The following is a 27,582-nucleotide window of genomic DNA, read 5'->3' as shown; positions in this document are numbered from 1 at the left end:
AACTTTTAGCATAAACCAAATCTTACAGAACAAAAAAATCATGATTTCCAGGGGCAACAATAGGAAGCATAGGTGCGAATATAGAAGAAACGTATATGAAAAAAAAATCCTATCAAAGGTCTAGGCTTATTACTTCACAGAGACAGAAAATTAATTACTAATGATGCAGCTGAAGCAGGAATGCTAATAAAACACTTGTGTTCTATGTTGGGAAAGAAAAAACCTTACATGTTTCATCGATGAGTATTATGAACCGCTTTGCAACACATAGCCATACAACACATTAACACAGAAGAGAGATCATTCTTACCAATTATTTCTGAAAGCTTAGTCTAGGAGGATTCTTGACCGTCTACGGTTCAGCTATTGCAATTCTCAGCATACTGCATAACTGTAGGAAACTGAAAGAAAGTGAATATTGTGCCAGTTTTCAAAAGTAGCAAGAGGGATGTGGTAAGGTGCCAGCAGATGCCTTATATACACTTTATCTGCCCTACTGCAAAACACAAAATCTTCCCTCTTGCACCAAGACCACGTAAAGCTTTTTCTCCCTCATGTGAGTGCCTCCTAATTCTGCAGGTGCTGAGCTTATGCAAGACTCAGCCAACAGCAAGGACAGGCAGAGCTGGTGAATTCAAGGGCCTGCACATCCTTGCTCTTGTTTGGAGGGGGTTTAAAGCTAGCAGCATGTTGTTCTGTTCAGCTTGTATTTCCAATTACTGCTCACACCAGGAGTGGGGCAAGGGATGGGTAGCCGAGAAGCAGTGTGGATGCACACAGGGGGGAGCATGGTGGCAGTCACGCAGTGGAGCACTTCATCACCACCCTTCTGCTTTCTCAGCTGATCTGGTACCCATGGCCTGCCACTCCTTTGCCTCTGTCCAAAGCCTTCCTTGAAGGTGGTCTGTAGCCACAAGATGCCATATGTCATGTGCCTGCCTTTCTTTAAACACTTGCCTACAACGTGCCATGGCCCCAGGCACAAACGTGTCCCACAGGCTGCTGTGTGGCCTCACCGTCACCTCGCAAATGCAAAACAAAAAAGCCGAGTCAATAAAACGCTTTTAATGTGGTCTGCCCTGAACATGTTAGACTTAAAAATTTCAAATTCTGCCTCAAGCCAAATAGCACCATGCTCATTATCACCTTAGCACCTTCTTCTTCGTGGCTGCCCATCCTCTATACCATACAATGATTTTGTACTCCACTGTTGTAGCTTAATTGAAATGAAATTCTCTGGAGGAAAAAAAGTTTCTCTTCAGTCTCTACTTTGTTCACCTGAGATCACCATTTAGCAGAGTTGAGCAAGAATCCTTTCAAGCCTGCTGGCTGATCATAAGGGAGCTTCAGTCTCCCGGCAGGTTCAGGGACACAAAAGCATCCTGCCTTGTCTGACATTATTTCTTTCTCTGCCTTTTCCGTGCCACTGCTGTGTGCAAGGCCTGCACAATAAGGTCTTTGTTATTCAGGATGTTGTATTCACCCAGCTGAACCAGGCGGTCGTACACCTTCTCAGTGTATTGAACTGAGTATGTTGAATAAGGGGAACAGCAGCCATAGAGGTCAACTTTGCCATCTTCCAGCTCTGACTCGGAGCGCTTCTGACCTAGGAGGAAGGGGAACAAATCACTGCTGAGAGATGGTAGTTGCTCTAGTCATAAGCAAGCAAACTCTTAATAGAGCAGGTAGAGGAGATATCTCTCCACAGAGAGAGTTCTTAATCTAAATTACTCTTGTGGGTTTAAATATTATTTTTTTTTCATAGCTCATTCTTTTTCAAGCTGTCAGCTCCATCCCTGGCTCAGGTGGGTATCAGCTGCTTCACATGATGAGGAGATAAAGAAGCTGATTATTCCTTATATGAGTCTACACTGCAGTTCTGAGCTGCACCTGTGGCTCACATAGATAATCAAACCTACCTGCAAACTAGCTAGCTTAGGGATAGAAACAGCACAGCCACGGCATCAAACTTGACATGGTAAAAAAAGTAATTTTAAGCAACAGAGAAAAATCTGATGTGTTGAAATAAGCCAAAAGTACAGTTCAAGGGTTGGAGTATCAAATGTAGTCCCTTCAGTACACTGACCATGATGTCAACCTTTTTTTAAGGTGTTTGATTACTTACCCGGTGCTTTGTATTTTTGGAAGGTGTCATTAATTAGTGGGAAAAATAGCAGTACTGGTGCTCCTGGAGTCTCAGCACCATCAAAGAGGTAACACTCCTTCAGGTTTTTCCTGTCCTCCTCACTCAAGTCCACCCTGGGAAAAAGGATCCCCTGCTCTGCGCAGTACTTGCAGGTCTGGTCCAGAGCCTTGAGCAATGAACAGAACAGTACTAAGACTTAAAGGGGATTTCGGGGCTCAGGATTTCTTGGGGTCCAGTAACAAAGGAGGCATTTTCCACGCTAGCTGTGAAAGCTCTGAAGCCCCAATGGGAAAGCAATGAGAAGGTTTTTGTTTTCTCCGAGTTCTCAGTGCAGAACGGTTGTATCGTACAAGAAAAACAAGTGATACGTACAGCCTATAAATGAAGTCTCATGCTGCAGCATTAAGACAAAAATGCTGCTGGGTAAGACTTTTAGAAGGAGCAACATATAAAGCACCTAAAGGTTACAAACTTGCAGATAATCAGCTGTTGAGGAACAAATAGCCACCGCTTCAATTCCTCTCACCTGTACCTGGGATCCCGCGCTGTAATTTAAGTGCAGGATGACGTCTACCTTTCTCTCTGGCTTTAAAAGTGGCATGATGCTGGTGTTGATGAAAAATCCCGTGTCCACCAGCGACAGGAATTCCTCCGACTGCGTCAGCTGGTTGGGGAACGCGTCCAGCACGGTATCTAAAAGCGAAGGGTGTTCCTTGCCGCAAGCGCGAGGCCGGCTGGCCCGCCAGGCTCACCCCGCGCCCCCTCGCAGCAGCCGCGGCCGGGGGGCCCGTGTGCCTCCCCGCGGAGCCTCCGCAGCGCTGCCGGGAGCCACCGGCGAGGCGCCCCGCGGCCCGCCCGAACGGCGGCGGCCTCCGGCCCGGGGCGCGCAAGCCGGGCGCCCGGCGGGCCTGGCGGTGCGCCCTCCGCCGCCATCCCCATTACCTTTCCAGCGGCGGAAGCGCGGGCTGCTCAGGTAGCGCCGGTGCAGCTGCAGGCCCCTGAGGAAGCTGCGCTCCCGCGCCAGGCAGGGCCGGTCGGTGAGCGCCCCGCGCAGGGCGCGGCCCAGCGGGCCCGGAGGCTCCAGCAGCGCCGTCCCCAGCTCCTGCGGCGGCAGCGGCAGCGGCGGCTCCCCCTCTGCGCGGGGAAAGGCGGTTAAACCCGGGCAGCCCGCGGCCAGGCCGCCAGCCGGGGGAGCGCCGCCGGGCCTCGGCTCCGTGAGGCCTCGGCTGAAACGGCGCCCCGGGCACCGCTGAGCAAGTGACAACGGCAATGAACGCGGCCGGCCCAGGGGGAGGCCCGGGGGCCGCCTGCGGCAGGGGCCGGCGCTGCTTCGCACCACAGCAGCTCCTGCCCAATGTGCTCAGAATCTTGTTGCTTTACTAATCGTTCACGGATCAGTCTCGCTATTCTCGAATGTTCTACACCGGTGCTGAGCCCCGCAGAGCACACAGGCCGCTGGGCGGTGGATTTCCACAGGACCCAGGCCGATCCGTGCGGCCTCTGAAGAAACACTCCAAAAAACGCCCGGTGCACCGCACACATCTCCCATAACAGCCAGGTGTGATAGTTGATCTAACTTTACCTAACAATAAATACACAGTAAAGAAGTGTGATAATTTACCTATATTGTCGATTTTGTCCCGGGTCCACCTGTGCCAGAAATCTTCTGATGAGTGTGACAAATTCCAGATATACAGCACATTCAGTGAAAATAAGCTACTCCACATGCCTGTACAAGGAAAGAGCTTTCTGACTCACACCTTCACAGGTCATGAAGAGAGAAACTGTTACCATGACATGAAATTAGCAAAGTTTCTGCTTTTCCTTAGTTTGCTTTAAATGGATGATGTGTCATTTTATTTGGCTGCTGGTTTTTAAATTTTATTTTGGTATCCAGGTTTTGTCTTGTGGCACTTAGGGCTGGATATACATTCTAACAAATGCTGAGTTTTTTGTGAATTAGTATGATGTAAGGAGCTTGAGTTTTCAGAAATAAAAAACAACGAAGTATCACGAGGCTTGTCTAAAAAGAAAGGATGAAAGTTTGCATGCAGTCTGAGAGCGTTGGTGAGGAATTATATTGATAAGGGCCTACCTACAACGTGATCTTACAGCGACTGCACGTGTAGGCTTCCTCTTTTGAGAATAAGCCTGCTAACAAACTGAGGGATCAGTTTTGACCTTGCATTTTTGAGCTTCAGAAATAATTTATTTGCTTACCCCTTAGGGCACAAGTGCTCCACTGGGTTTTGGTTCAGGAAGCACAAATGTATGCACAGCCAGCACAGGCTCAGGCTAAAATAGTAGAGTGTCTGCCTCATTCTAAGTAACACAGCCAGTCAAAGAGAGGTTTGCATCTTGAACTGGGCACAAGCTGACACCTTCTCTCTGTCTGGAAGACATGTACCTGCACTCCACATCAGTCAACAGCAAAAGTGCTGCTGGGTATGACCCTGCTGCCTCCCCCTCAGGCTTGCCCAGGCAACATGGAAACAGGCCAGTGACATGTGGCCGGAGCAGACTCTTGGGAGCAGGGGGGGACCTGGCATGCTCAAATACACCCCGGGGCACTGGAGAATCAGCACAAAGGCTCATGTAAACTGTCTATAGGAAGGACACAAATTACTGACTGCCTGTGAGACAGGCAAGAGGCTCTGGAGTTCACCCTTCTGGAGCAGCACGAGCAGAACCGTGGATTCCCACACACCTCAATTTTATTGTTGTTCTGGAAGTGATACCGTATTTTTATTCAAAACTAGCTTTAAAAATGAAAATAACTATTTGCCTGTCAATTTGAATTTTCTTTTTGACAACAAATTGAATCCATTATAATAAGTATTCATTCAGCAATGAGATATTTATCCTCTCTGGTGAAACTGCCCTGTCAGTCATGCACCAGTGCTTTATTAGCGCTTAGTTTAGACAACTCACAACTAAAAAAAACCCAAAAACCAAACAACAAAAACCAAACAACCACAGTCAGATGTTTTTAAGAGCTTACCTTCTAAGAAGCAGATCCGGGATTCAGGGATCTTCTTCATCAGCCGACCCATGAAGAACTCACTGCCAAAATCCTCAACACGAACAAAAGCTCCATATTTTTGCAATCCCACCTCGTAAGGGGTGAACTCCACCCATTCTGTGAAAAGGATTACAAAGAAGAGAACAATGCTCAACTACAGCCCCCTTAGCTGTAGATATAAATGATGTAGCTATCATGGGGGTGAAAGGAGTTAAAAATTAAAGTAATATCTGCAGTTAATCTAATATTCCAGACCAATAGCAACAAGCTGTAAGCAGGGTGCAAATGAAAACTCATAAACATGAAAAGGCTTTGGAATACTTTTCTGTCTGTTGCATAGACGGTCAAACTTTTATCTGACCACAAGGACATTATGCAAACACACATCAGCTTAAATTCTGGTCTTTAAATGAGAGAGCTTTTTTTAGACTATCTAAAAAAACTGTCCCAGGGTTTACCAACTTAAATGTAAAGACAAATGACTCCCACAAGTCTCATAATTACCTTTGAAATCCCGAGTGCTATAGTTGTTCTTGACATTGACTGCAGTATAGATAGGCAATGGGTTCTGACCACAATCAATGGCCCGTTGCTGATCAGAGAGTCTATGGTTGTCTTTCTGTGGTTCCAGAAATATGATTACATTGAGATGAAAATTAGCACAGGAACATTTCTCTGCATCTAAGCTTGCAGGGCAGAAAAATTTCTGCCTCTAGTGTATAATGTGTGCTGGGCTTAAATTCTGAAATGTTCCATATTTTTCAAAATTCCTGAAAGCGTTCTGTTACTGAAATATCTGCAGGCATCCAATCTGATGCCAGATAATTTGATGACCCATTAGGATGAAAATGGAAGGACATGATGAAGAGCAGAAAGCAATACTTCTGGTACAGACCAGCTTAACATGTTATACTGCAAGGTTATGTAAGACCTCTCACAGATTTCAAAAGCCTGCAGGTCTGTTTGTTAATACCTCCCATGGGCATTAAGATAATGTCCGTAATTTCGCTATTTCTAAACAAAATATTTGCAGAATATGCCCCCCAAAAATCTTAAAGTATAATTTTTTTTCAAAATGTTAATCTTGGAGTTCTCAGAAAAACATGTCCAAAATCTCACAAGCAAGAATGCCGATTTCCACCATGGCTGGGCATCTAAACAGCTGCCACCTAATGTTTTGGAAATGGCTGTGCATTTGCATACACAGTGTCTCGTAACAAACAGGAAAACATCTTCTCCAGGAATTAACTTTCAGAAAATTGTAAGCCACTGTAAATGCTGCTGTATGACATACCGTACCCCATCATGCAACAGAGATTCCAGGACAAGTCCCCAGAGATCTATAAAAGATGTTTTGCGCCCCTCTTCTTTCCGTTGACACAGCTGCTTTTTGTAATACTTCAGATACTCCAAGGAAAGGGAATTTATTTTGCATTTTGTCATATGTTTTCGAGCCTCGCTTATTTGCTTGTCAAGATCCTTTTGTGACCAGTCAGGATCTCTGTACAAGTTTGACATGGTCCTAGGAAGAGGAAATATGTATTGAAGTGGGGGAAAAAAACCACACCAAGGTTTGAAGTCGGCAATGGCTACATTTTATGTTTCTATATTAAGTTCTTGATTTGAAACTAAGTAAAGATTTCCTGTCTTCAGTTACCTAAGAAACTACCATGCTCCCTTTGAAGTCGCAGGCATTACCCTCTATCAAAATGGCTTGAGCAGTATTCCACAAGCTGCTCTTATAAAAACATTTATTTTTGTGTTGTTGCAAATTATGTGGCTTTCCCCCATGAAAAGACTAAATCTGTCAGTTTTTGAAGAAGATAAAAAACCAGGACTGCTGAGGAGGTACTATAGGTGGACTGCTGCATGTCAGCTCCAGCCTACTTCAGCGCATTGGTGTCATCAGGAAGACTCCAGCCAAGAGCTGCCCAGCCCTACTTACCATGTGGTACCAGACAAGCCAGTCAGGTATGTGGCACAGTCCAAGACATTGAGCTTCTTGAGCCCCCGCAGGCTGCCGTACAGCGCGGTCAAAGATCGCATACCTCCTCCCGTAGTCATGATGGCCACCACTGGGGTCTGCACAACACACGAACAGAAAGGGCTGGCGTCAGACTGCAGACCGCAGCTGACCGCGACTCTCAGCAGAGACCCCCCCGCTACATCGAGCCCAACACCACCATGCGTGTCCAGACAGAGACTTCTTTCCAAATGATTTCTACTGAAACATAAGCTACCATTTATTTTATAAAGGAAAACAGGAGTAAAAGTAATGACAATTTTTGCTTAGATGACTGACACTTGTCTCCAATGTGTTCAACACAGATGCTTGATAAAAAACAAATGAAAATGCATTAACTTAAACCAAAAGAGAGAGTAAGAGAGAAAAAAGCCAGTTGTAAAGGCAAGAATTAAAAAGAAAACTCACGGGTCAGAGACAGGAGGAAGGATTATCAACAAGGATAACAACCGTAGGGTAAAGACTCTGGAAGAAGCAATTTCTGTATAAGGAGTATCTAGCCTGGCTTGCAGTGAAGGTGTAGCAGGAGAAGAGTTAAATTCAGGATAGCAACTGCAGAGGACACCAATGGCAGGGTGAGATTAGGGGTATGGGGCAGTATTGGAAGTGTACATAAGTTTCAAGATTAAGAAAGACCAGAAAAAAATTTAACCAGGAAGAAGTCATATTATGCTGTTATGCCCCCACTGCTAAGCACTCCTTAGATATTTTGAATGTTTTCTCTACAGACCTCATGGTCCAGCAGATCCTGTTCCAGCTGCAGGACCTTCTTCAGAGCAGGAGCAACATAATTCTGCCTTTTGCGTAGAAAGTCTTGCTCTTGCGCACAGAGGTCAAACCCTAAACGCACATCAAGGCAGTCTGGGCTGGAGCAGGGATCAGGAGAAAAGAATATTCCATTTTATTATTGGTAGACAAGCTCAGAGTTTCCAATACAAGGAAAGAAGCGAGACCCGCAGAGTACTGTGTTTACAGGAGGAGCCTTTGCTATGCTCCCAAGCAGGTAGAAAATGCTGTGTGGAAGAACGATAGGAAAAGGGACTGCTAAACTTCTAAACAATTATCAAAAGAAAACCTAAGGAAAGACATTCCTGCAGATAATGTCTGAGACATCTGCTGTCTGGATTCTCTCATGTTTTAGTCTGCACTGAGAGCTGTAGGAAAGACTTCCATTTGTCTTGAAGCAGGCAGCAAAGTTTACCTACTTCATGATCAACAGTACCAGGTGATCAGCTGCACTATCACACTGTTAAAGAAAAGGTTAAAGACTGTGCTGAGCATAACACTGACTAGCAGCTTAGAATGTTATTTCTTCTATTTTATGCATCTTTTTTCATTATTCATGTCTCAGTATGGATTAGCTCATGTGAATTCCACTTCACTTCATCACACCACCTACTGTCCTACTGTGAGTGCCTCCTCCCCAGTAAAGAGCCAAGGGTGAGATGGGTTTAGCTAAGGACACATTAGCCTCCAAGAGTAGGCAAGTCTCTTACCAGTCTTCTGCCTTTGCATATAAATCGAATCCTTTATCCTGGAAAGCAAGAATGCAAACAGTGTAATCGTGACAACCTGCTTTAGCACTCCTCCCCCACTGCCCCAGGAGGAATTTTAGCCTCTGCTGTCCTAGCAATGTGAGTACAAATGAGGAGCTCTGAACAATCCAGCAGCCTGTGTGAACCGACTGCAGCAATTTATTGTCAGGGATGTTGTTCAGTAATTCCCAGTGTTTTCCAGTGAATGTAACGTCTGAGGACAACGGCTGTTTACAGAGGAAAGTAAAGATAATTTGTACCTTCCTCATCTCTACTGACATTACCTCTCTGGGGCAGCCAGCCAGGCAGCAGCCACACTACTGTTCTGCACAACAGCATTTGCTCCTCACTTTCTGTGGCAGCTTATGCTCTACAACAGCTGGGATCCTTTCATTCTATATGGATTTTGTCAACCATGAATCTAAAAGTGCTTTGCAAGGCATGGTCAGCATCAGCATGAGACTGGCGCTAGCTTAAGTTAGTGCAGGTGCCCCACTGGTGCATAAGAAGGGGAAAAGCAGAGCCTCAAAATTTAGCATGAAGTAAGATCGGGGTGTGGAGTAACTCCCACACCCACTCAAACAGAACAAGGCACAACCTGCCCTTATCACCCAAAGAGCTACCACTGTTAGACTGCGGCATCTTTGTCTGCCGGCTTTCATCATCTGAAAGTAACCTGGTAATCACTGGGGCTGATGCACACTTCCACACTCAGGTTTCTCAACCTCTCCCACAAAAGAGCAGGCACTCACCTCTGCCAAGGTTATTTTTTTTCCACTTGGAAGGGAGTGAAGTTCCACATTTGGAGAGCCTGTATCATACGCACGAGAGTGCTGAAAAAAATGCCAATATAGCTAGTTTATATTGTAAGGAATGTTGCTCTCTTTCCAAAATGCAAACTGACATTACTATTTATGGTGCATGCTACTTTACATGCCATTATTATGTTTTATAAAGTCTAGTTATAACATACAAAGGAGGGAGGTCGTTTCTTCCCTGGTAGCATCACATCCAGCATTGGCTGCTTGTATTTGGCATAGTGAAATTTGGCTGGAGAGCAGGAGCTGAAGACCAGATCAGATCCCAGCAGAATGTCTTGGGTGCCCTCGTAAGAGCCTTGCACTTTAAAGGAGAATTCTTTCTCTAAGGAAGCAACACAAAAGCAGACACAGAGTAATTTTCTAATCAAAACGGGAAACAATGTTTCTTATAGAGTCTATCACAAGCTGTTCTCATGTTCCAGATTTGCTGGGGTTTTTTTATTCTTACATTAAGCTGATTGCCTTCATAGTAATAGCACATCATGATTTAAAAATAGCTGATGGAGAAATAACCTCACTTGATAAAGATTTCTTCTCCTTTTTCTTCTTCTTCTTCTCAACCACTTGAACTTCCAAGCAGCAGATTTGGCGAGACTGTAAGAGACGTGAACAATAAAATACTTCATATGACAGGGAATTTTCTGGTCTGAGATTCTGTTTCCTAGTCCTACTGACAATGATACGAATGCTATACAGGCAGTGCACTTTTTCCCAAGGAAAACATTTTCTCTCAGCCGTGACCTCGATTTCAGATGCTGGCTGAAACAGGAGGAGTCTCTTGAGAAACTGGACACAGCCAGGGCAAGGCTGGGGTTGCAGTTTGAATGAACAGGGCTTGCAGAAGGAAGAAGGTAACGACAAAGTGGAAAAACAGCACTTTCCAGGATCCCTGCAGAGATGTGGAAGACTGATTTAAACAGAAATAATGAGGGAAAGAAGCTAATAAATGAGCAAATGGAACTGTCAGAAAGTCCTGTTTAAAAAGTCCAGTTATGAATGCAGGACATGCCACATGCCTGGGACAGGACAATCCCCATCACTGTAGCAGTACAGGCGTTCGGAAGGAGTGAAGTCCAAGGGAGAGTGTGCTGCTGCACCAAGGTCTCAGACCTCAACCACTTCCATGCGTTGCCTTTGCAAGATCAGAGGATGCTAGCATGGGGATCTCCCCGCTGCTCCAGCTGCAGCCTCCCCACAGGTGCCATCCAGGAGGATGCATGAGGCAGCTGATGCAGTGGGAATGTTTCAGTGCTGGCCTTGCTCAGTCAAAGGGCATGTTGGGCTAGTGACTGTGAGTCAAGTGAAACAAGCATGGCAGCAGGACAAGAATGATGACAAAGCACAACACTCACCACTAGCACTCCATTAGTAATGATGGTTTCAGGAGGGCCTGAGCTAGGAAATAGGAAGAAAAATACATTTTTAATCACTCAGTATAATTACAGTATAATTAATGACCCACACCCTTCTGATTTTCCTCTGCTTATTTTTAGCTGTGTATTGGATTTGAAAGAAAAGTCCCAGGAGACTCACGGTACAAGTTTCCTCACTCTACTCTGTCAAGCCACAATCATCATCCTACTGGCTCGTCCAGTCCTGGAGTCCTTGAGCTCCGGGGGGGGGTGGAGGGGGTGTTAAAAAAAAAAAAAAAAAAAAAAAAAAAGGTGCTGTGGGGCCAAACCATGTAGTAATTTTATGCTGAGCCCCAAGCTGAGGTTGCAGATGGTTTCACAGAATCCAGTTTTCTAAAAAATGCGGTTTGCCAGTGGATGGGACAGAAAGGGCTCTAGATCAGAAACCTGGGCCTTATTCCGTGTCGTGCTCTGAAGGGAGGCATACCCACCCACTCCCCATTAATCTCAAAGACAACTGTATAACAAAACAGCAGTCCCAATATCACGGTCTTAAACAGTATTCATTACACTAGGCAAACAAAAGGTTTTAGGGTGTGCTCCCCATCTGCCTGAAGCTCCTGGGAAGTCACCCCAGCACACACCAATTTGCCACATAGCTCGTAGCACAGGTTCCTCAGGAAACCATGATCATCGTCAGCATCATCAAGAAATGATGCACTCTGGACAATTAGACTAGATTATTTCATGCCTCTGAATTGCTATTTCTTCCTGCTGCAGACTATGTTGCATTTCACATTTACTCACATATTATCCAATGCAAATCCCACCTCTAACTCCTCTTGTCTCTGGAAAATAAAGAAAGGAAAATGTTTTTGCCACTAGTCTCCCTGCAGTTCTCGTAATGCAGGTTCTCACTCTAGCAGTATCTGTATGTATGCGCTATTTGGGCCTGCAAGAGCATTTAAAACAGCGGCACCCACTACCTCACATCTGTGTGTCTCGAGCCTCAAGATGTTTTATTGATAAGAAGCTTCTGGATGGCTGTGACAGCAGTTTTTAACAAGGCAGGCAGCTTGCCTGCTTCTGCTGGGACACCAGGGACAGAGCAGGCGGGGCTGCAGTCTCACAGCGAGTCCACCAGCAAAGAGGGTCTGCGGGGGGAGCAGCCAAAATGCCCTGGCCTAAGGAGGGGAAAGGGTGACATGCAGAGCAGCTGCGTAAGAGGACAAGCACTTTGTCTGGCAACGTGTTGAAGGCACTGGGGCAGAGGTGGGCCTGGCACTGAGGCCTCGCCTGCCGGGTGGTGGAGGACAGCGTGATCCCTAGGAGCAGGAAAGCACGGGAGAAAGGAAAACAAAGGTGCAGCACACAGGGGTGAGGAGCAGAGAAGTGAGATCATGCTGTAGGTTACTTAGTTGCTCAAATTACCTATTGCATGAAAGACACCTAAAAATTGTTAATAATAGCACAAAAAGATTTACAAAGGCCTGAAGAGCATGAGCTCTAAGTACAGTAGCTGTGCGAACACAGTAGTGAAAGGCTGGGGTATCGCATGTAGTCACAAGCTGGGTTTCAACTCACCAAACGCTGTTTTACCGAGCGCTAGTGGAAGCCTACGTGCTACGCTGCCTCTGGTATTTTGCAGAGGAGGAAATGGTCAAATAAGGCATTTAAAGATAATGAACTGCAGAGTGGAGTCTGGGCGTGTGTAGATATGGTGCGTGACAGATGTACAAGATATTGGGAGGGAAGTGAACCAGGAGAGGGATGGACGGAACACACTGAGAGTTGGGATGTGCGGCTTCCAGAGCCTCCCTGGACATTCAAACCAGGAATATTTCTTGTTGCCCAGGTGAGTGGCATGCCTTAGACACCTCATTTGAAAACCCACGCCACAGTCCATAATTAGCAACTAGTCAGGTTCAACATTTGGTTCCAATCACAGAGTTATTACTTTCCAATTACTAGGTGAAGTAACAAGTTATGACAAAAGCATCATGTACTAGCACGGACACACCCCTCGACCCTCGATGGGGGCAAGCTCAGCAAAGTGACAATCTTGCAAAGACACCTGAAGTTTGTGAGCCTCTGTAGCCAACACCAAACCCTTCAGCACCTACAGATCCAGGTGTGGAGAGGCTTTCCCATGTCAGAGTGAAAACCAACTCCCTTGTATGTGGCTTGCCAATTCATACACAAGAAGGAAAAAAAGGGAAGAATTTGCAAATGACATTTCAGAAAAGGAGACAAACACGTTCTTGCCAGCCTATTCCATTTCCCATTTCAGACCTCACCTGTGAATCGCACTTGAAGTGCATGAAGACTTGCTCCCCCAGGGAAAGTCTGGCTATATCGAAGTACACAGTGAATAGGTGGTCATCTCGAGTAACAACATCCTTATCATAGAGTGCCAGCTCCAGCACGTTCTGGGAAGGAAGGGAAGGACTTCAGAAATGTGTCAGGTTTCGTTCAAAGCAGGAGATCCCAGGGACAGCTGCTCGAGTCAGCTGTTTTAAGGAGTGGGAGGACATAAAGAAAGAGAGCAGGAAGGGAAGAAGGTGGAGGGGAAATCGACTCCATGTGGGCATCTCTCTATGAGGAGGAATGAGAGGAAATCACAGACATCTCAAAGGTCATATTCTACCCATGGCTGAGAGAGATGCTTGTCTTCCACGGCATGGAAAACTACCATAAAGATACGGGCTATTTTCACATCTTCCTGCATCTTTCCTTGCCTCTTAAGAAAATTACTTCTGTCCCCTGTGCAAAAGGATAAAACCCAGCAGTCGCTCCCTAGGTTGTGGTTAACAGGGAAGTCCCAGCTCAGTACCTTGACCTGACTCTGGATCCTGAAGTAGAAGGTTTCGTTCCAGACAGGATCTTTGCAATTCTTGACGGGTTTAGTCAGAAATTTGTCAGTTGACGCAGTCGGCAGCCACAGGCTCACATAACAATCTGTCTGGCTTACTGTATGTCAAAAAACACATCTAAAATGAGGATTTGCTCTAGAAGAAAGAATGAATCAAACAGCATGAAGCTTTGCTTTCAAAGAAAGGCATTGTGATATGTGATGATATATTTGCTCAACATAAACATTACAATTCAGATAATAGGAATGGAGAAAAAAGAAGAGGGACACGATTGTTCTCTGAATACATGTGGTTAGATACAATAAATGCATTAAAAACAAAGGGTTGTCGCCTCCTTCTGTCATCAAGCTATCAGTTTAGCCCAGGATAAAATAATTCCGGACAATCGCAGTACCCTATATCTGCAAGGGTTAAGGAAACTAAGTGATAGCTTCTATTTGAGCCAGACAGAACATTTAAAAAAGCCCAAATCATAGAAGAAAAATGTGTCTTGATTTCTGCATAAGTAAAGCTATAATCTTCTATTATATTTCAGTTGCAAGGCTATCAGAAGCGAACCTACAAAATGTAATAACATCTAACAAGGTTTTATCTCTGAAAGCTGGTACACAGGGAGTCGGGGTATAGTAGTTTGGATTGCTTAGCCTTGAGAAAGCTTTGAGTACAAGCTAAATTTGAGATAAGGCTACTCCATTTTCACTACTTGCTCCATTATCCCAACCAGTTTGTTACATAAATATACTCCAGAAAAAAACACAGGAGATCTTTCCACATTTCTTGCCTTCAACAGACTGCAGAGCTTTCCCTGCTCCCTTTAAGGATGCAGAGAAATATGTGCCATAGGTACAGCTGTGACCTTCTAGAGTTACCTCTGCGCAAAACAGGGCTGCTAAAAAGAATAGCAACGCACTGCATTCGTTGCTGGAACCATCATGCCCATGAAAGGAATTCCTCCATCCATGGAAGAAATCTAAAAAGCACTTTTTCATGGAGCAGGGCTAGCTAGTACCCCATGAAGGTTAAGGGGACTGTACAGAGCACTGCAGCTACTTACAGACATCTGCCTGGCGGATATTTCTTGCTCTTATGACCCTTACAGTCAGTAAGTAACACAGAGATGATTCTATCTGCAGGGGAAAGAAAAACATACAAAATACAGGAATGAATGCTGAAGGCAGACAGCGTATTTAAAACATAGACACATTAAGAGAGAAAAATACCAAAATCATGAACAATTTAATTGGATTTTTCTATGTGACTATGAAATGGCCAATACATTTATTTTCCTACTGATGTCTAAATCAAGTACTAGACTGAAAGACTTCTGTACTTCTATAGCATGATATGTGGATTTGTATTATTGTAGAGAAGTTATTTGCTTTCTAACTAAAATCTAGCTGCACAAAGTGGTAAGATTCAGACTCAGCTTGGGAAAACATTTGTTAAATATCCAAGGTAGAAAATAAAAAGCTGCCTTAGACTTTTTGCTAGTGATAAAATTATCGTTGTGGGAACCACCTCTCATCCACTCATTACACATGTTCAGCCTCCTGGGCTACGGGATATGATTTTCTCATATTCCTGCTCTTTTAAACGCGCAGTACTCTCCAGAGGTGATTGGTGACCTCTGAACCCCACAATGCTTTTAATGTCCGTGGAAGAGATTGCTGCTTGGCACTTCCACCATGCTACTCGCTGTGCCTGTTTTCATTTTCAGGGACATAACTGCCCCCCTTGAGCTGAGCTTACCTCTCACTTTTTCTTGTGAGAAGTTTTTCTGTAGCTTTGAGCCACGTAATTTCTTTGTGTCTGGAGTTTCTATGCACTGTTTTGCATAAGCAGCAGTGTTTTACACCTGATAAGAAACTGCTCCCTTTGGCTTCCCTGTTTCATATTAGTCCACACCTCCAACATTAAGGCCATATGCTTGACTTCTTAGGCTCTCATTTTGCTGTTTTGGTCTCATGTTGGAGCTCAAACATGAGTCCATATCCCTTCTCCTTTTACCGTAAACAAATAAATACCATTAATCTCCATTTCCACCTAACATTTTATTTCTACAGTCACAGAAAAGGGGAAAATATATTATACGTTGTAATATAAGTCAGCAGAAAAATCATGCTCCAGAGGTTCTAAAATGCAAAAGCCATTTAGTGCAACTACAGGGTCACGGACAGGTAGTGACACCACCTGCTCCCTCCACCTATACTGCAAAATGACTACAGAAAGACCATTGCGAGTCCTGAGGTGGCATTAGTGTGACACTGACCTCATTAGTCCCACTGAGAAGGATGTGTGACACAGGTACTGCAGGAGAGGAAGACTTTTGCTCTAGTTGGCCTGGCTGAGCAAACCAATTTGGTATGTGTTAATAATAAGCCATGCTTACTGTCTGTAAAAAGTGAAGTGCATGGAATATACGTCCATGTGATGTCTCTCATATTTAACCTGAGTGCATCAATGCTTGCAGCCAGGGCTAACAAATATGTGTTATTGAGTCTGGGGGCAGTTAGCAAGTAGGCTAATAAAGAAAGAGGTAAAATTAGCCTCCAGGTAACCAAAGCACTCCGTTCTAGTAAAAGGCACCAACATTCGTGCTGTTCAGCTGCACAGCAGGCAATTGATTGTGCAAATCAAGTATGTCAAACCACTGCTAAGAGTCCAAGAGCAGCTGTGGATAAGACCACCAAAGGCACTCGTATTTGTGTCTAGAACCTGACTCCCGCGGCACAGAAATGAGGCAGCTCCAGGTGGGAAGCGTTCCGCGATTAGAGCCAGTAACGTGATGCCAGTCACTGGCTTTGGAACAGGTACTTTCCTGGAAGGGCTCAGCTCGGTTTCACATGCTGGGTCCCCTGGAGCCACCTTCGTGGCTTGTGATGCCAGCACAGCAGGAAGGGGTGCAGACTGAACAAAATACTCGGGCACATAGATGTGCCCGGTCATAACCAGGGAGCCTTGGCTCAGACATTACAGAGGGACAAGTAACAAATGGCCAGAATCCCATCAGTGGCAAGTTCTGCCTAAGAGATCAGAGAGGTTTGGTTTGTTCTTCTGAACCTGCTGTGATCCCTGCGATGCAGAGAGCTGCATTTTAGGGGGTGTTTTCTCATCTTTGGGTTTTCCATTCAACTAATCAACAGAAAGGTTTGCCTATACCTTAAACTGTAAGCACAACACCTGTTGCTCAGCAACTTAACTTAGCTCAAAACACAACACAGGAGAGTTCCTAATTATTACTGAATAGCCTCAAACTAGAGAGAACAAGGTCAAAAAATCCTTTTCAGTGCATCTGGTCCTCTCATGTCCCAGAGGAAAGATTTCATATAATTTCATATAATTTCATATAATGCGTCTCCTGGAAAAGTGAGAAAAAGTGGAAAAGTTTTTTGTAGAGTCCAGAAGAAGGATTAATCCAGGAAATCAGGTGTTCAAAATGCACTTCAAAATTGTGCCATACTCTTTGTGGGAGTAAGGGGCACAATTTCACAGCTATTACTACCTACACCGACAGTAAATTTGCCCCTGTGCTTTAGCAAGAGATATGTAGCAGAAAGCCTATTCAAATCCATCCTTTTAAAGATACTAGTCTTGTTAAAGCAGGGTTCATCTCCCACGTGCCAAGGATAGAAAACAGCACTGGGACTTTAACATTAAGCAATACTGTAAGTGAAGTGATCAAAACAATAAGCAGAGAGCATTCCGCGAAGGGAGCTGGGCAAGTTACGGCAGCGGCTTGGGAGATGTTGAACCCAAGGTGTTCTCACCCAGGCTCCGCCCAGCAGGAAAGCCTCTTTCGGTTTTCTTTTGAAATTCTCCTTTGCAGTACCTTTGTAACAGGAGTCTGCTGTTCTCCATCAGGCTTAAGCTGCATAATTCCTTCTCCTCGCCGAGCAGTTCGAGTGACCAACTCCTGCAACAAGAAGAGCCAGCGTTACCCCTGGAAAAACCATCCTGTCTCCTAAAAGCAGTCTCCATACGGAAGCAAGAGCTGCAGAACAGCAGTGGCAGGGAGCCCACAGAAGGTATGCCCGTCTTCTGCAGTGCCTGGTGCCACTGCCTTCGCCCTGCTCGCCCCAGAAAGCCCGAGCAGAGGCGTAGCACACAGGTACGGTCCACCCTTTGCATGACACACGGGGAGGGAAGGCAGCTCCTGGCCCTGGCTGTTAAAGGAACAGCAAACCTGTCTCCCATAAACACACTCCGTCATGAACCTTGCAGCTTGAAGAGCATTGCCACGTTCTTTAATACTTATTCTAAGGTTGCATAGATTGCATCTCTAAAATGAAGGAAACCCCTAAATGTACAAAATGCTCCCTTTGTATATAAACTCTTACTCCCCAAGCAGTTTTCACTTCCTTCCTATGGTTTGCTATTATTTTTAACACTCCGATAATGAGTTCTTGAAGCACTGACTTCCTCCATTCTGCACAGAGTCATTTATAGTCAATGGTAGGTCAAGAAAGCTGCACTGTCTTTGCGCTACGTGCAGCATAACCAGCTGAGAGCCCAGATGCCTGGCTTTGCTCTGCACCCTTCTTACCTGAGACAAAACGTCACCTGGCTCCATTGTGGTCACTGTCAGGGACACGTCCAGTGTTACCTGTGGCAATGCAATTTCACATCTCCCAGCTTCCACAGGCACCAATAGTTTAAGTGTCTGATATGCAGGTGAGCAACTATTTTATAAACTGACTCAGAGCCCCACCTCTGCCTGATTTCTTAAACGCAGGTATTCCCCTCCCATTTTCTTATGCTAGGAAACTGAATCCTGTGGTCCAACAAGTAGGAAAAAATACCTTTGCCTGTACAGCAGGTGGAAGTATGCTGTTTGAGTCACTTTGCCCAGCACTGGCCAGTGGCAGGTTTATAACTGATGGTAAGAGAAGGATGCCCTTTTACCTAAGCACTGAACTTTCCACTTACCAGGACCTCAAAGCCTACAGCAGTACATGTTCTGCAACAGGATGCAGCAACAGTACGTTAATTGGATGTAGGTTACCCATGACAGTAAGCAGCTAGGATAAAACAGCTAATGAAGAAAAAAAGGGGACAACGCTATTGCTCTCATATTCAACTGGTTCTTGCAAAAGCCCGTTTAAGGCTTTCTGCAACACACGTTGCTACAATCCCAGGTCTAGGTGTGCAGAGCAAACACATGCACACACGCACGCTGTGGTTTACATCTACCCAGCCTTGGTCCAGCAGGGTTGGGTATCTCCTCAAGTCATTGTATCCTTTCCTCCTTCTTTCCTATGGTTCTTTATTATTATTTTTGTTCAGTCAGCGTCCTGAAGCAATGACTTGCCTTAGCTTAACTCCACCCACTGTGAACACCTCAGCACCACTTCAGCTCAGACTGACTCTGGCTGTAATCTAGCTGCCCTTAAGCGCCTGTGTCTGACCCAGTGAACCCAGCAAGCCAGAAGCAAAACTCTGCACCAGCCACATGCCGCCCTCCACACTGTCCTCAGCACACCTGGGGAGCCACCGCTGCAGCAGGACACCCACACCTGCCCCATAAGCAGCCAGCTGAGCCCCACACCAAACATGGCACAGCTCCCAGCTCAATGGAACAGGACTAAAAAGGGCAGCCAAAAACTCTTGCATCTTCAGCAGCTCATAACAGAGGGGGGAGCTCATAATCTCTGGGGGAAGGGAATTCTTTGGCTTCCCTGCTCTCCTGGTACATTGCTTATGAGCAAAAAGTTACCCATTCCCTGAGCGTTCTTGAGCTTACCGGTCAAGTGTCACCACCAGCCAGCACAGTTCCCCTTTCCAGATTCCTGTCCAAAATAATACCAACAGCCATCACAGTCAACTTGGTAGAACAAACTGTTGCCATAGGCTATGCTATTTCACAACGCTGTGAAGGGTTGTGTCCACATACATGGCCTGTTTCCTCTGTGTGTCAGCTGCAATGACATAGCTTGACAAAATGCATTTTTCATTAGGTCACAGAAAACCCTTGGCAACATCAGCATCTTTCAGTCATAGTTTAAGGTAGCGCTTTATTATGACAAGTCCTTGGGAGGGCTAAGCTATAAACCAGACTGTCCACCAGAACTGAGGCTCTGAGGCCATCACACACACAGTGCCAGTGGCCAAAAAGCTCTTGCTCTCACAAATAACTTTTGCAATCCACATTAGAGACAACCCTTGGGGGAGGGAGGGACTATGGCTCACTTTGTACCCCTGCAATCTGTCTCCGAGACATTCTTTCACCCACAACACTCACAGCAAATATTTGGTATGCATTTTGCAGAGAGAAAAACAGTTTTGTTCTCCTGGAACAAGGAACACACTGTGAACCTGAAGCATATTACTGAAATGCCTGAACATGTGAAGCAAGGCAGAATTTTCATTTTGCAAAGAAGCCTTTATTGTCCAGTGGTGTATACACAAAGTATTTGCATGTCAGTAACATTTCTTCAGAGCTGGAGATGGCATGAGTTTATGGCCGAAAAATGTTTATTTTTTCACACCAGGGATTTCAAATGGAGGTAATTCCCAGGATTACATGTAGAGCACGTAGCACCGTATTTCTGATTACAACTAGTGAAACTATCACAGAACAAAAGAACCTGTCAGAAGTACGTATTCATTCAAAACCTTAAGAGTTTCATACGTTAATACTTATGCTCTGATCTCTAGGTTTGCACCATTAGGCTACAGTTGCACAAAGAAGTAAGGTTTGGCTTGATATTGTAGATGACAAAAGTGTTGGCACAAGTCACTGTGAACCAATTTGTAAAGATAATTTGTCCTTATTTCTTGCTAAAATGAAAATCCTCAGAGCATCATTCTGCACCAAGCCAAGCATTACTTGACTGTAAGTGAACCCTGTTACTTTCAGGCGAGGTTCTCTGGGCTGACGAGGCAGGCAGTCTATTAAATAGAGGTTACATTTCAAAACAAAGACATTTTGTAAAACATTAACATGAAATGTTTCAACTTAGCCAAATATTTTCCCTAGTTTATTTTATCTTCAGATTATGACATCTAGTTGATAGATCTTTTCACTGAATAGATACTTTGTTCAAAATTCTCCCTGTTGTCATGAGGACACAAAACTTACTAATAAAAAAAAGTGCATTTTCAATTTGACGCACTCCTGGAATGCAAAGGTTGTTATGTGTTTACAATTTCTAGAGCTCACCCTCAGCACTTTCAACAGTTCATTTATGGACACTTTCCATAACAGAGAAAGTGAAGAAGGTTTGAAAAATGCAAACCCACAACAAATGCTGTTGGTGGGTTTGTGCTAGATCCCATGGAGGGTCTGTTTCATTTGTTTTAACATGGTCTTAGTTGCTGCAGACCACTAACTCACTCCTGCTTATCTGCACAGTTTGAACAAGCAGAACTAAACAAATAAACATTTTTGTTGATAAGCATTATGTCCTAAACTATTTAAACAAATTGCACTGAGTAAAATGGAAGTAATTTTTTTTTGTTTCAAGCGCTTTTTAATTTAAGGAAGGGAAGTTTAACATGAGAAGTAACTCAACTGGGAAAAAAAATATTCCAGGATGTTTTATTTTGAATGCTTCAAATAAAATATGTTGACTTTTTTCATACTGTTTCAATACAAAACAATCAAAACTAACACAAATTCACAGGAAATTTTGATGTGCCCAAATTACACCTTTTGCGTTACAAAATTTCTTGCGTGAAAAATCTTACACCACTTCCTCCTAAGTTGTTCCTTCCCATCTACATATGATTCATTCACAGCCCAAGAGAGCCCAGGGGGTGGATGTGATTCAGGGGGCTGGCTGTGTGCACACACTTGTCCCTCTTACATTTCCAGGCTCTGCAACTGCTCTTCAGGACACCTGTAAAACAGAGTTAAACCAGGAATCCAATGCCAGCTTCCATCATGTCTCAGGTTTTCTTCGTTTTCCAGGAGCGGATGCACCTTGTGTTCCATGAAGATTCATGGGGAGCAGAAGTTTATACCCCCCTTCCTGACGCCTGTAGCTGTGTCGGCTGGTTTGTATTACTTCAGCATTGTGGTAGTAAAAAATTATTTTCCTATATGTCATACTTTATAGTAAGTTAGGCTTAAAACAACACTAATTTTTAAAATCTAACAAGGATTCCAGGTAAAGAGTTGTTCTACGGCCAACCTTAATTCAGGGAACAAAGCATATGTAAAAATCACGCAGGCAACATCTTTGCCTTTAGAAGCCACTTCTTGGGAATGGAAAAAAAAATGCAACAAACCACTAAGCCATCAGGGACAGTTTCTTTCAGTAGGGTAGAACAGCCCATGTTCAAAAAGCTGTGTCCCTTCTGTGTCCCAGAGTGTGAAAAAACTCCTCTGAGAAGACAGGGGCAGCCAGGCAGGTGATTAGCACATGTTTTGCCTTCTTTGCATCGCTGTCTGCAAGGCCTGCATAATCATCTGTGAGTTGTTCAGGATGTTGTATTCACTGAGGTTCAGCAGCCGACGGTAATTCTCATCAGTATACCTGACTGAGAACATGCAGTAGGGTGAAAAGCGACTGGTCAAATCGAGTTGTCCTCCCTCCATCTCTGAGCAACAGCGCTTGACACCTGGAGAGAAAGACAAGTTGCTGCTGTGACATGGTGTTTATCCCAGTCAGCGATAAGCTGTCCCCCACAGTCCAAAGACGGGGATTTTTCTCTGGAAGAAAATTCATAGGGTTTAAATGCACAAATAATGCAGGTCATGTATCCCCATGCCTAGTCAAGAGGAGGTCATGTCCCTGAAGCAATGAGAGCAGAAGGCAGAAGTGAGGGACGGCATTGTAATGGTCACCTACAGCCTACTCATAAATATCTGCCTCGTTTAAAGGCGTGGATCAGTCAAGTATATCAGCCCGAAAAGGCACTCCAAAAGGCATTGCCGGTCTCACCCTGAACAGCTGGGACCTCTACAAACTCCAGCTGAGGGAGGGGAGTCACTAGTAACAGAATAGAATTTAAGTGAGAAAGGAGTAACAGAAACAGGGGAAACCTAAAGTTCCTGCAATTCCAAATGCAGCCTCAAGGAGCCTGCCACCGGGATGCATCTCTACATTGCCATTTCTTGCGTCTCCCAAATTCCACAAAAGCAGAATTTTAGACTTTACCTCCCTGCTACCAAGGAGCAAAGCAAATGCATCCTAGTCACTGGCAGCAAAGGAGTGGAATACAAAGCCTGGCAGAAAGAAATACAGGCCCTCAGCACAGTGAGCAAAACGACCCCTGGGCTGGCGCCGTACCAAATGGAGACACACCGATTTTGACATTGCAGGCATTCAGCCTGAAAGCCAGTTTCTTGCCCCCACCCTGCCATTCATACATGACACTACGTCTCCTAAAGTGTAGAATGCTATCCCTGGAAAACAAACAATACATGCAGGGGAAAATAATCTGAGCACAGTATATTTTTCCCAGGAAAAAACTTCTACAATTAGCCAGCAACGCTTTATGTTACAAATGGGAGAGAGGTGAAGGTAAGCACCATCCAGAAGACGAGGGCTGTATCTGTCCTCTTAGGGCCGCAAGGATGATATGAATGTACATAGTAGCTTTGGCACAGAATGGGAAAGCAAGTTTAATTAGTTAAAGTGCTCCCCGTGAACCCAGTCAGCAAAGATAGCCAGTAGCAGAGAAGGAGGCTCTACCTGTGTCAGGGAAGCAGGTAGCGGTGTCTTTTGCTCAGTGCTTTGCCACTACTTGTAACTTACCCGGTGCTTTGTACTCTCGGAAGGTATCATTCACAAGGGGAAGAAAAATCACGATTGGACATCCTGGCAAATCTGAATCTTGGAAGAGGTAGCACTCCTTCAGATTTTTCTTATCTTCGTCAGTCAAAGAAATTTTGGGGAATGGGATATTCTGCTCTGAGTAGTATTTGTATGCCTTATCTAGAGACTGGAGTATCACAGAAATGGTCAGCATCGGAATTCAACCTGGTTGTCTTAAAACCCCCAAATTGTTACCTAGTATTAAGGTTTAGTGGCTCAGATCCATAGGGTGAGCTCCTTTTTATCAAGGGTTACTCTACATATAGCTACCACACATAGTAATCAAAATGCTACTCACAAGCTGTAAACACAATTTCAGGGTTACAGAATTCATCCAGGAAACTGCTTTGTAAAAAATGGAAGCAGTTGGCAGAGGTTTAGGGTAAAGCATGTAATTTCAGTAAATGAAAGAGCCTGCTTAATATATTGCATAGAATTAACTAGAAAAGAAAACCAGAGCAAGAAAATATTTAAGGTACCTTATTACATGCGTGGAAGACAGGAAATAAGAAAGTTTGAACGTGCGATTATGTCTCTGCCTGTGCGGGTATTATGGCACAGGTAATTGAGACTGATATTTTACTGAGAAACTTAGAAGTACTAGGCTATTTTTTTTCCCTGAAATGTTTAATACACTGTCACATCCTACCACGTACTGTGTTATTTACTATGCACCATCTAATAGGGGACGCCACCAAACAGGAAACAGTTTCTACAAAATACCTTAAATCTGCAGCAACCTTTCTTCATAAAATTAATCTAGGCTGAAATGAAATGTCTTTACACGTATGTCTCATGCGTAGTATGGCTTACTATTAGTAGCGCAGCTGTTCTCATTCACAAAAAATAATTCCACTTAAGTGGGCCAAGATGCTTCATAGCAAGTTTCTAACTAACCTCAGTTTCTGAGGCATAACGACCCAAACTTCTTTTCTGCATGGCCTTATAGACCGCTAATCAACTTATCTCTGTGAAACTGGAGTTTCTGCAGGAAAATGCTTGTCACTGAACTGTCCTGGTAGCATCTTATTTGTCAGCCCAGAAACGATCTGCCTCTGACTATCCACTTCACCGCTTTTGTATCCGAACTTAAGTCAGGAGAAATCATTTCCTCATCCTTATGCATGTTCCTGTGCAGGTCTGGAAACCTGCTTGATTCAGCATAAAGCTGAAGAGGCTCTTCCCATGACTCTGGAAGAGACCAGGCTGACGTCCTCTTGAATAACTCAAGATGTTCATAAACCAGCAAGAGAGATTCCAGGAGTGGCAGGAAGAAATAGGAATAACATTAATCACTACGGTGAAAAACACGGGGGAATGCAGTAGTTAAAAACTGAACAGCTGAAATAACCAGAAGTTCTAGGCACTATAGGCTAGACATTTACGAGCAAAAGGAGAGACAACACATGGTAACAAGATTCTTCTCACCGAGGTATGTGATCCAGTAGTGTAACTTAAATATATGATGACATCCACTTCCCTCTGTGGCCTTAAGAGTGGTGGACTGCTGGTATTGATGAAAAACCCAGCATCTATCATGCCCAGGTGATCGGGATTTTCCATCAGCTGGTTGGGACGCGAGTCTAACACAGTGTCTGAAAGAAAAATATTTCTTAAAATAAGAAATGATCTGTAGGTATTTTGACTGGAAAAAGAAACGCAAGGTGGAACTGACTGTCCCAGAGGCCTGGTTTAATTTAATTGCCACATTACTGGATTGTTGAATAGGTGTGGGAAGGACTGCAGAACTCCACCTGTTCTGAAACATCTTCTATATTGAGATCCCAGGCAATATGTTCTAGTAACTTGTCATACTCATTAGTGCCCATAAACTACTTCTAATACTTAACATAAATCTGCCTTTCTTCATTTCAATCACTGTTTCATCTTATCTATCATGGATTTGAAGAACAAATTATTCCCATGCCCTTTTACATGCAGATTTCTGCCTCCCCCTCAGACCCTTCTTCTTTGGGCTACAAAGCCCCATTCCTTTCCAGCTTTCTCTCACAGGTCGTATTTTCGGGGATATCCCAGTTGCACCTAAGTTAGAGGAACAGTCTTGCCAAACTAAGCTTTCTCCCACGTTCGCTCTGCTCTTTGCTACTTTAAATTCAGTTCTGTCAGCTGCAAGCCTACCCCTCTCAGTCTGGACTACAGAGATCTCAGCTAAAGCACAACACACATGCTTGTATTTAAAAACAGTCTTAAATACCTGGCGACACTGAAGTCTTAGTCTCTTCATCTCTTCTCTCCGTTCAGAAAAGAAATGCTCTTTCAGGAAATTTTTTCTTTTTTTCCCTTGCCAAACCTGACAGAGTTCTTTCCTAAATTTCCTCACCCCAGAACCATCTGAAAACGATGCCTGTTAAATATTAGTCTCCATTACCTTTCCATCGATGGAAGTGCTCGTTCTCCAGGTAGTTGTTATGCAGCTGGTAGCCCTTCAGGAAATTGTGGTGCTGGGCGACGGAGAAGCGGTCAGTCAGTGCTCCCCGAAGAGCGCTAGACAGGGGCCCAGGAGGAGTATACATGCGAGTCCTCAACTCATGGGGTCTCGTAGGCAAGACCGGGTCTTCATCTAGAGGAGGGGAGAAAAACCGGTGAACTGTTTGTTAACTGACATTCATTTCTGGTTGCCCTGGTGCATAGGAGATCTCAGGGCTTGCTCTGGGATGATGCATTAAACACACGAAAACTATTCTGAAGGAGAAGAGTGGCTGCTGGACAAAGGTCTGCTGGTGGTCTTAAGCTTTGGCGTGAACTGTTCGTCAGAGGCAGTCTTCGGTGCTGGGAAAGGGACACCCGAAGGGAACTAAGCCATTCAGAGAAATGTCCTGTCAGAAAGACAGTTACACATCCTCATGGGAAGAGAGCATGAAACAGAGGCAAGCATAGAGAGAACGGGGCTAAAGCATATGCTCCCACTCAGATGGGCAACAACAGGGCACCGTGGGGTCCACTGCAACTATGACAGCTTCTACCTTACAATCACCCACAGCTACACCAGCATATGCTTAATCAGTAGAATGAGAGCATCCCAGGAAAACCTGGGGCATACATTCATAGTGAAAAACAACAGGTAATTTTCAGGGTGGCTACACGGCAGCATATGTGGGTGAAAAGCAGAAACTACACAAGGTGTGGTTTCTTGAAATCACAACCTGCTTTGCCACACCAAGTGGCTGATGGCACAGCAGAAGAGACTTGGTGGTTTCCATGATTGCACAGATGTATTTCCTTATTTCCAGGATGCCTGTAATTATAGTTACTATCATATTAAATGATCTAGCAATAAAACCATGGTTTCTGTATTGCTTCAGAAAATACCCTCTGAGCCTCATTTATCTTTGTGCCAGGGTGAATCCAATGTAGTAATTACTGTACTGAGTAATAAAATAAAACCCCAGGAAATATTGATTAACCAATTGATATTTGAGTTCATTCTCTGCACAGGCAGTAAAAATAACTTTATTCTCTGCCACTGGTTCTTGGTTCTGTATGGCTGAGTGAGAATGGGCAATGCCAAAACACTTCCCGAGAAAGGTGTGACCCCACTAAAACTCCCTCTTAAGGACAGAGCCTTTTAATCCGTAGGATTTTAGTAAGTCTAGTAATTACAGCAGCACTTCCCTGATTACCCTCTTCCTCTTAGTCTTCACGGTGGGAGGGGAAATCACTATCTCTTAGGATGATCCTATGATGTTGGTTTCAATGTAGTTGACAGGATGAAAAAGGCATCCAGGAGACCGAGTGACCAGAAATGAAAGGTTTAATAATTTCTTACCAACTTCTTCTATTCTGTCTTGTGTCCACCTCTTCCAGAAGTCCTCTGAACTGTGGGAGAGTCCCCATATTTGTAATAGGTTCACAGAAAATATACTGCTCCACATACCTGTAAAAGGAATTAGTGAACACAAGGACACATTCTAACAAGAAACTGCCTTTTTCCATCTATTTTGACCTCCAGGATTAATTTCTCAATGGCCCTACTTCAAATATTTCCAAACTTTTGGGCTCTTAATTCTTCTTAACTTTCTGTGGCGTTG

The 27,582-nt window shown here is 44.4% G+C and overlaps 2 protein-coding genes across 5 annotated transcripts in view; both read right to left on the bottom strand.

Moving 5' to 3' along the window:
* Positions 1-1,050: 1,050 nt before the first annotated feature.
* LOC308066885 (cytosolic phospholipase A2 epsilon-like) lies at positions 1,051-20,885 on the bottom strand. Of its 3 annotated transcripts, XM_080394804.1 has the most exons (21): positions 18,316-20,885; positions 17,602-17,685; positions 14,827-14,899; positions 13,733-13,869; positions 13,197-13,328; positions 11,707-11,747; positions 10,900-10,942; positions 10,066-10,141; positions 9,700-9,869; positions 9,479-9,559; positions 8,688-8,725; positions 7,922-8,057; positions 7,114-7,250; positions 6,468-6,690; positions 5,673-5,787; positions 5,148-5,285; positions 3,768-3,875; positions 3,089-3,280; positions 2,673-2,839; positions 2,126-2,312; positions 1,051-1,606 (listed from the first exon to the last, which is right to left on the bottom strand). In XM_080394804.1, exons 1-21 carry the CDS (start codon positions 18,340-18,342, stop codon positions 1,398-1,400), a joined length of 2,514 nt encoding a protein of 837 aa, XP_080250930.1. In that variant the 5' UTR covers positions 18,343-20,885; the 3' UTR covers positions 1,051-1,397. The 3 variants fall into 3 exon arrangements, with proteins under 3 accessions (XP_080250930.1, XP_080250932.1, XP_080250931.1); XM_080394806.1 differs by lacking the exon at positions 2,126-2,312; XM_080394805.1 differs by lacking the exon at positions 2,126-2,312 and having other exon boundaries at positions 1,051-1,601.
* Positions 20,886-21,036: 151 nt separating this feature from the next.
* Positions 21,037-27,582, bottom strand: part of LOC308066883 (cytosolic phospholipase A2 epsilon-like) — a 33,677-nt gene continuing 27,131 nt past the window's right edge. Inside the window, exons 17-21 of one of the 2 annotated variants that reach the window (XM_080394801.1) lie at positions 27,321-27,428; positions 25,923-26,114; positions 24,962-25,128; positions 23,474-23,660; positions 21,037-22,334 (exon numbers count right to left, since the gene is read on the bottom strand). In XM_080394801.1, the coding sequence (XP_080250927.1) occupies positions 22,129-22,334; positions 23,474-23,660; positions 24,962-25,128; positions 25,923-26,114; positions 27,321-27,428 (860 nt within the window). In that variant the 3' untranslated portion in view covers positions 21,037-22,128. The remainder of the gene's footprint in view (positions 22,335-23,473; positions 23,661-24,961; positions 25,129-25,922; positions 26,115-27,320; positions 27,429-27,582) is intronic. The other variant, XM_080394802.1, reaches the window with a different exon arrangement.

This window comes from Falco punctatus, assembly GCF_963210335.1.
Source record: "Falco punctatus genome assembly, chromosome: 7".
In the NCBI taxonomy this organism is placed as follows: domain Eukaryota; kingdom Metazoa; phylum Chordata; class Aves; order Falconiformes; family Falconidae; genus Falco; species Falco punctatus.
Note: the sequence above shows the minus strand (reverse complement) of the source record. Positions and strands in the feature narration are given on the sequence as shown.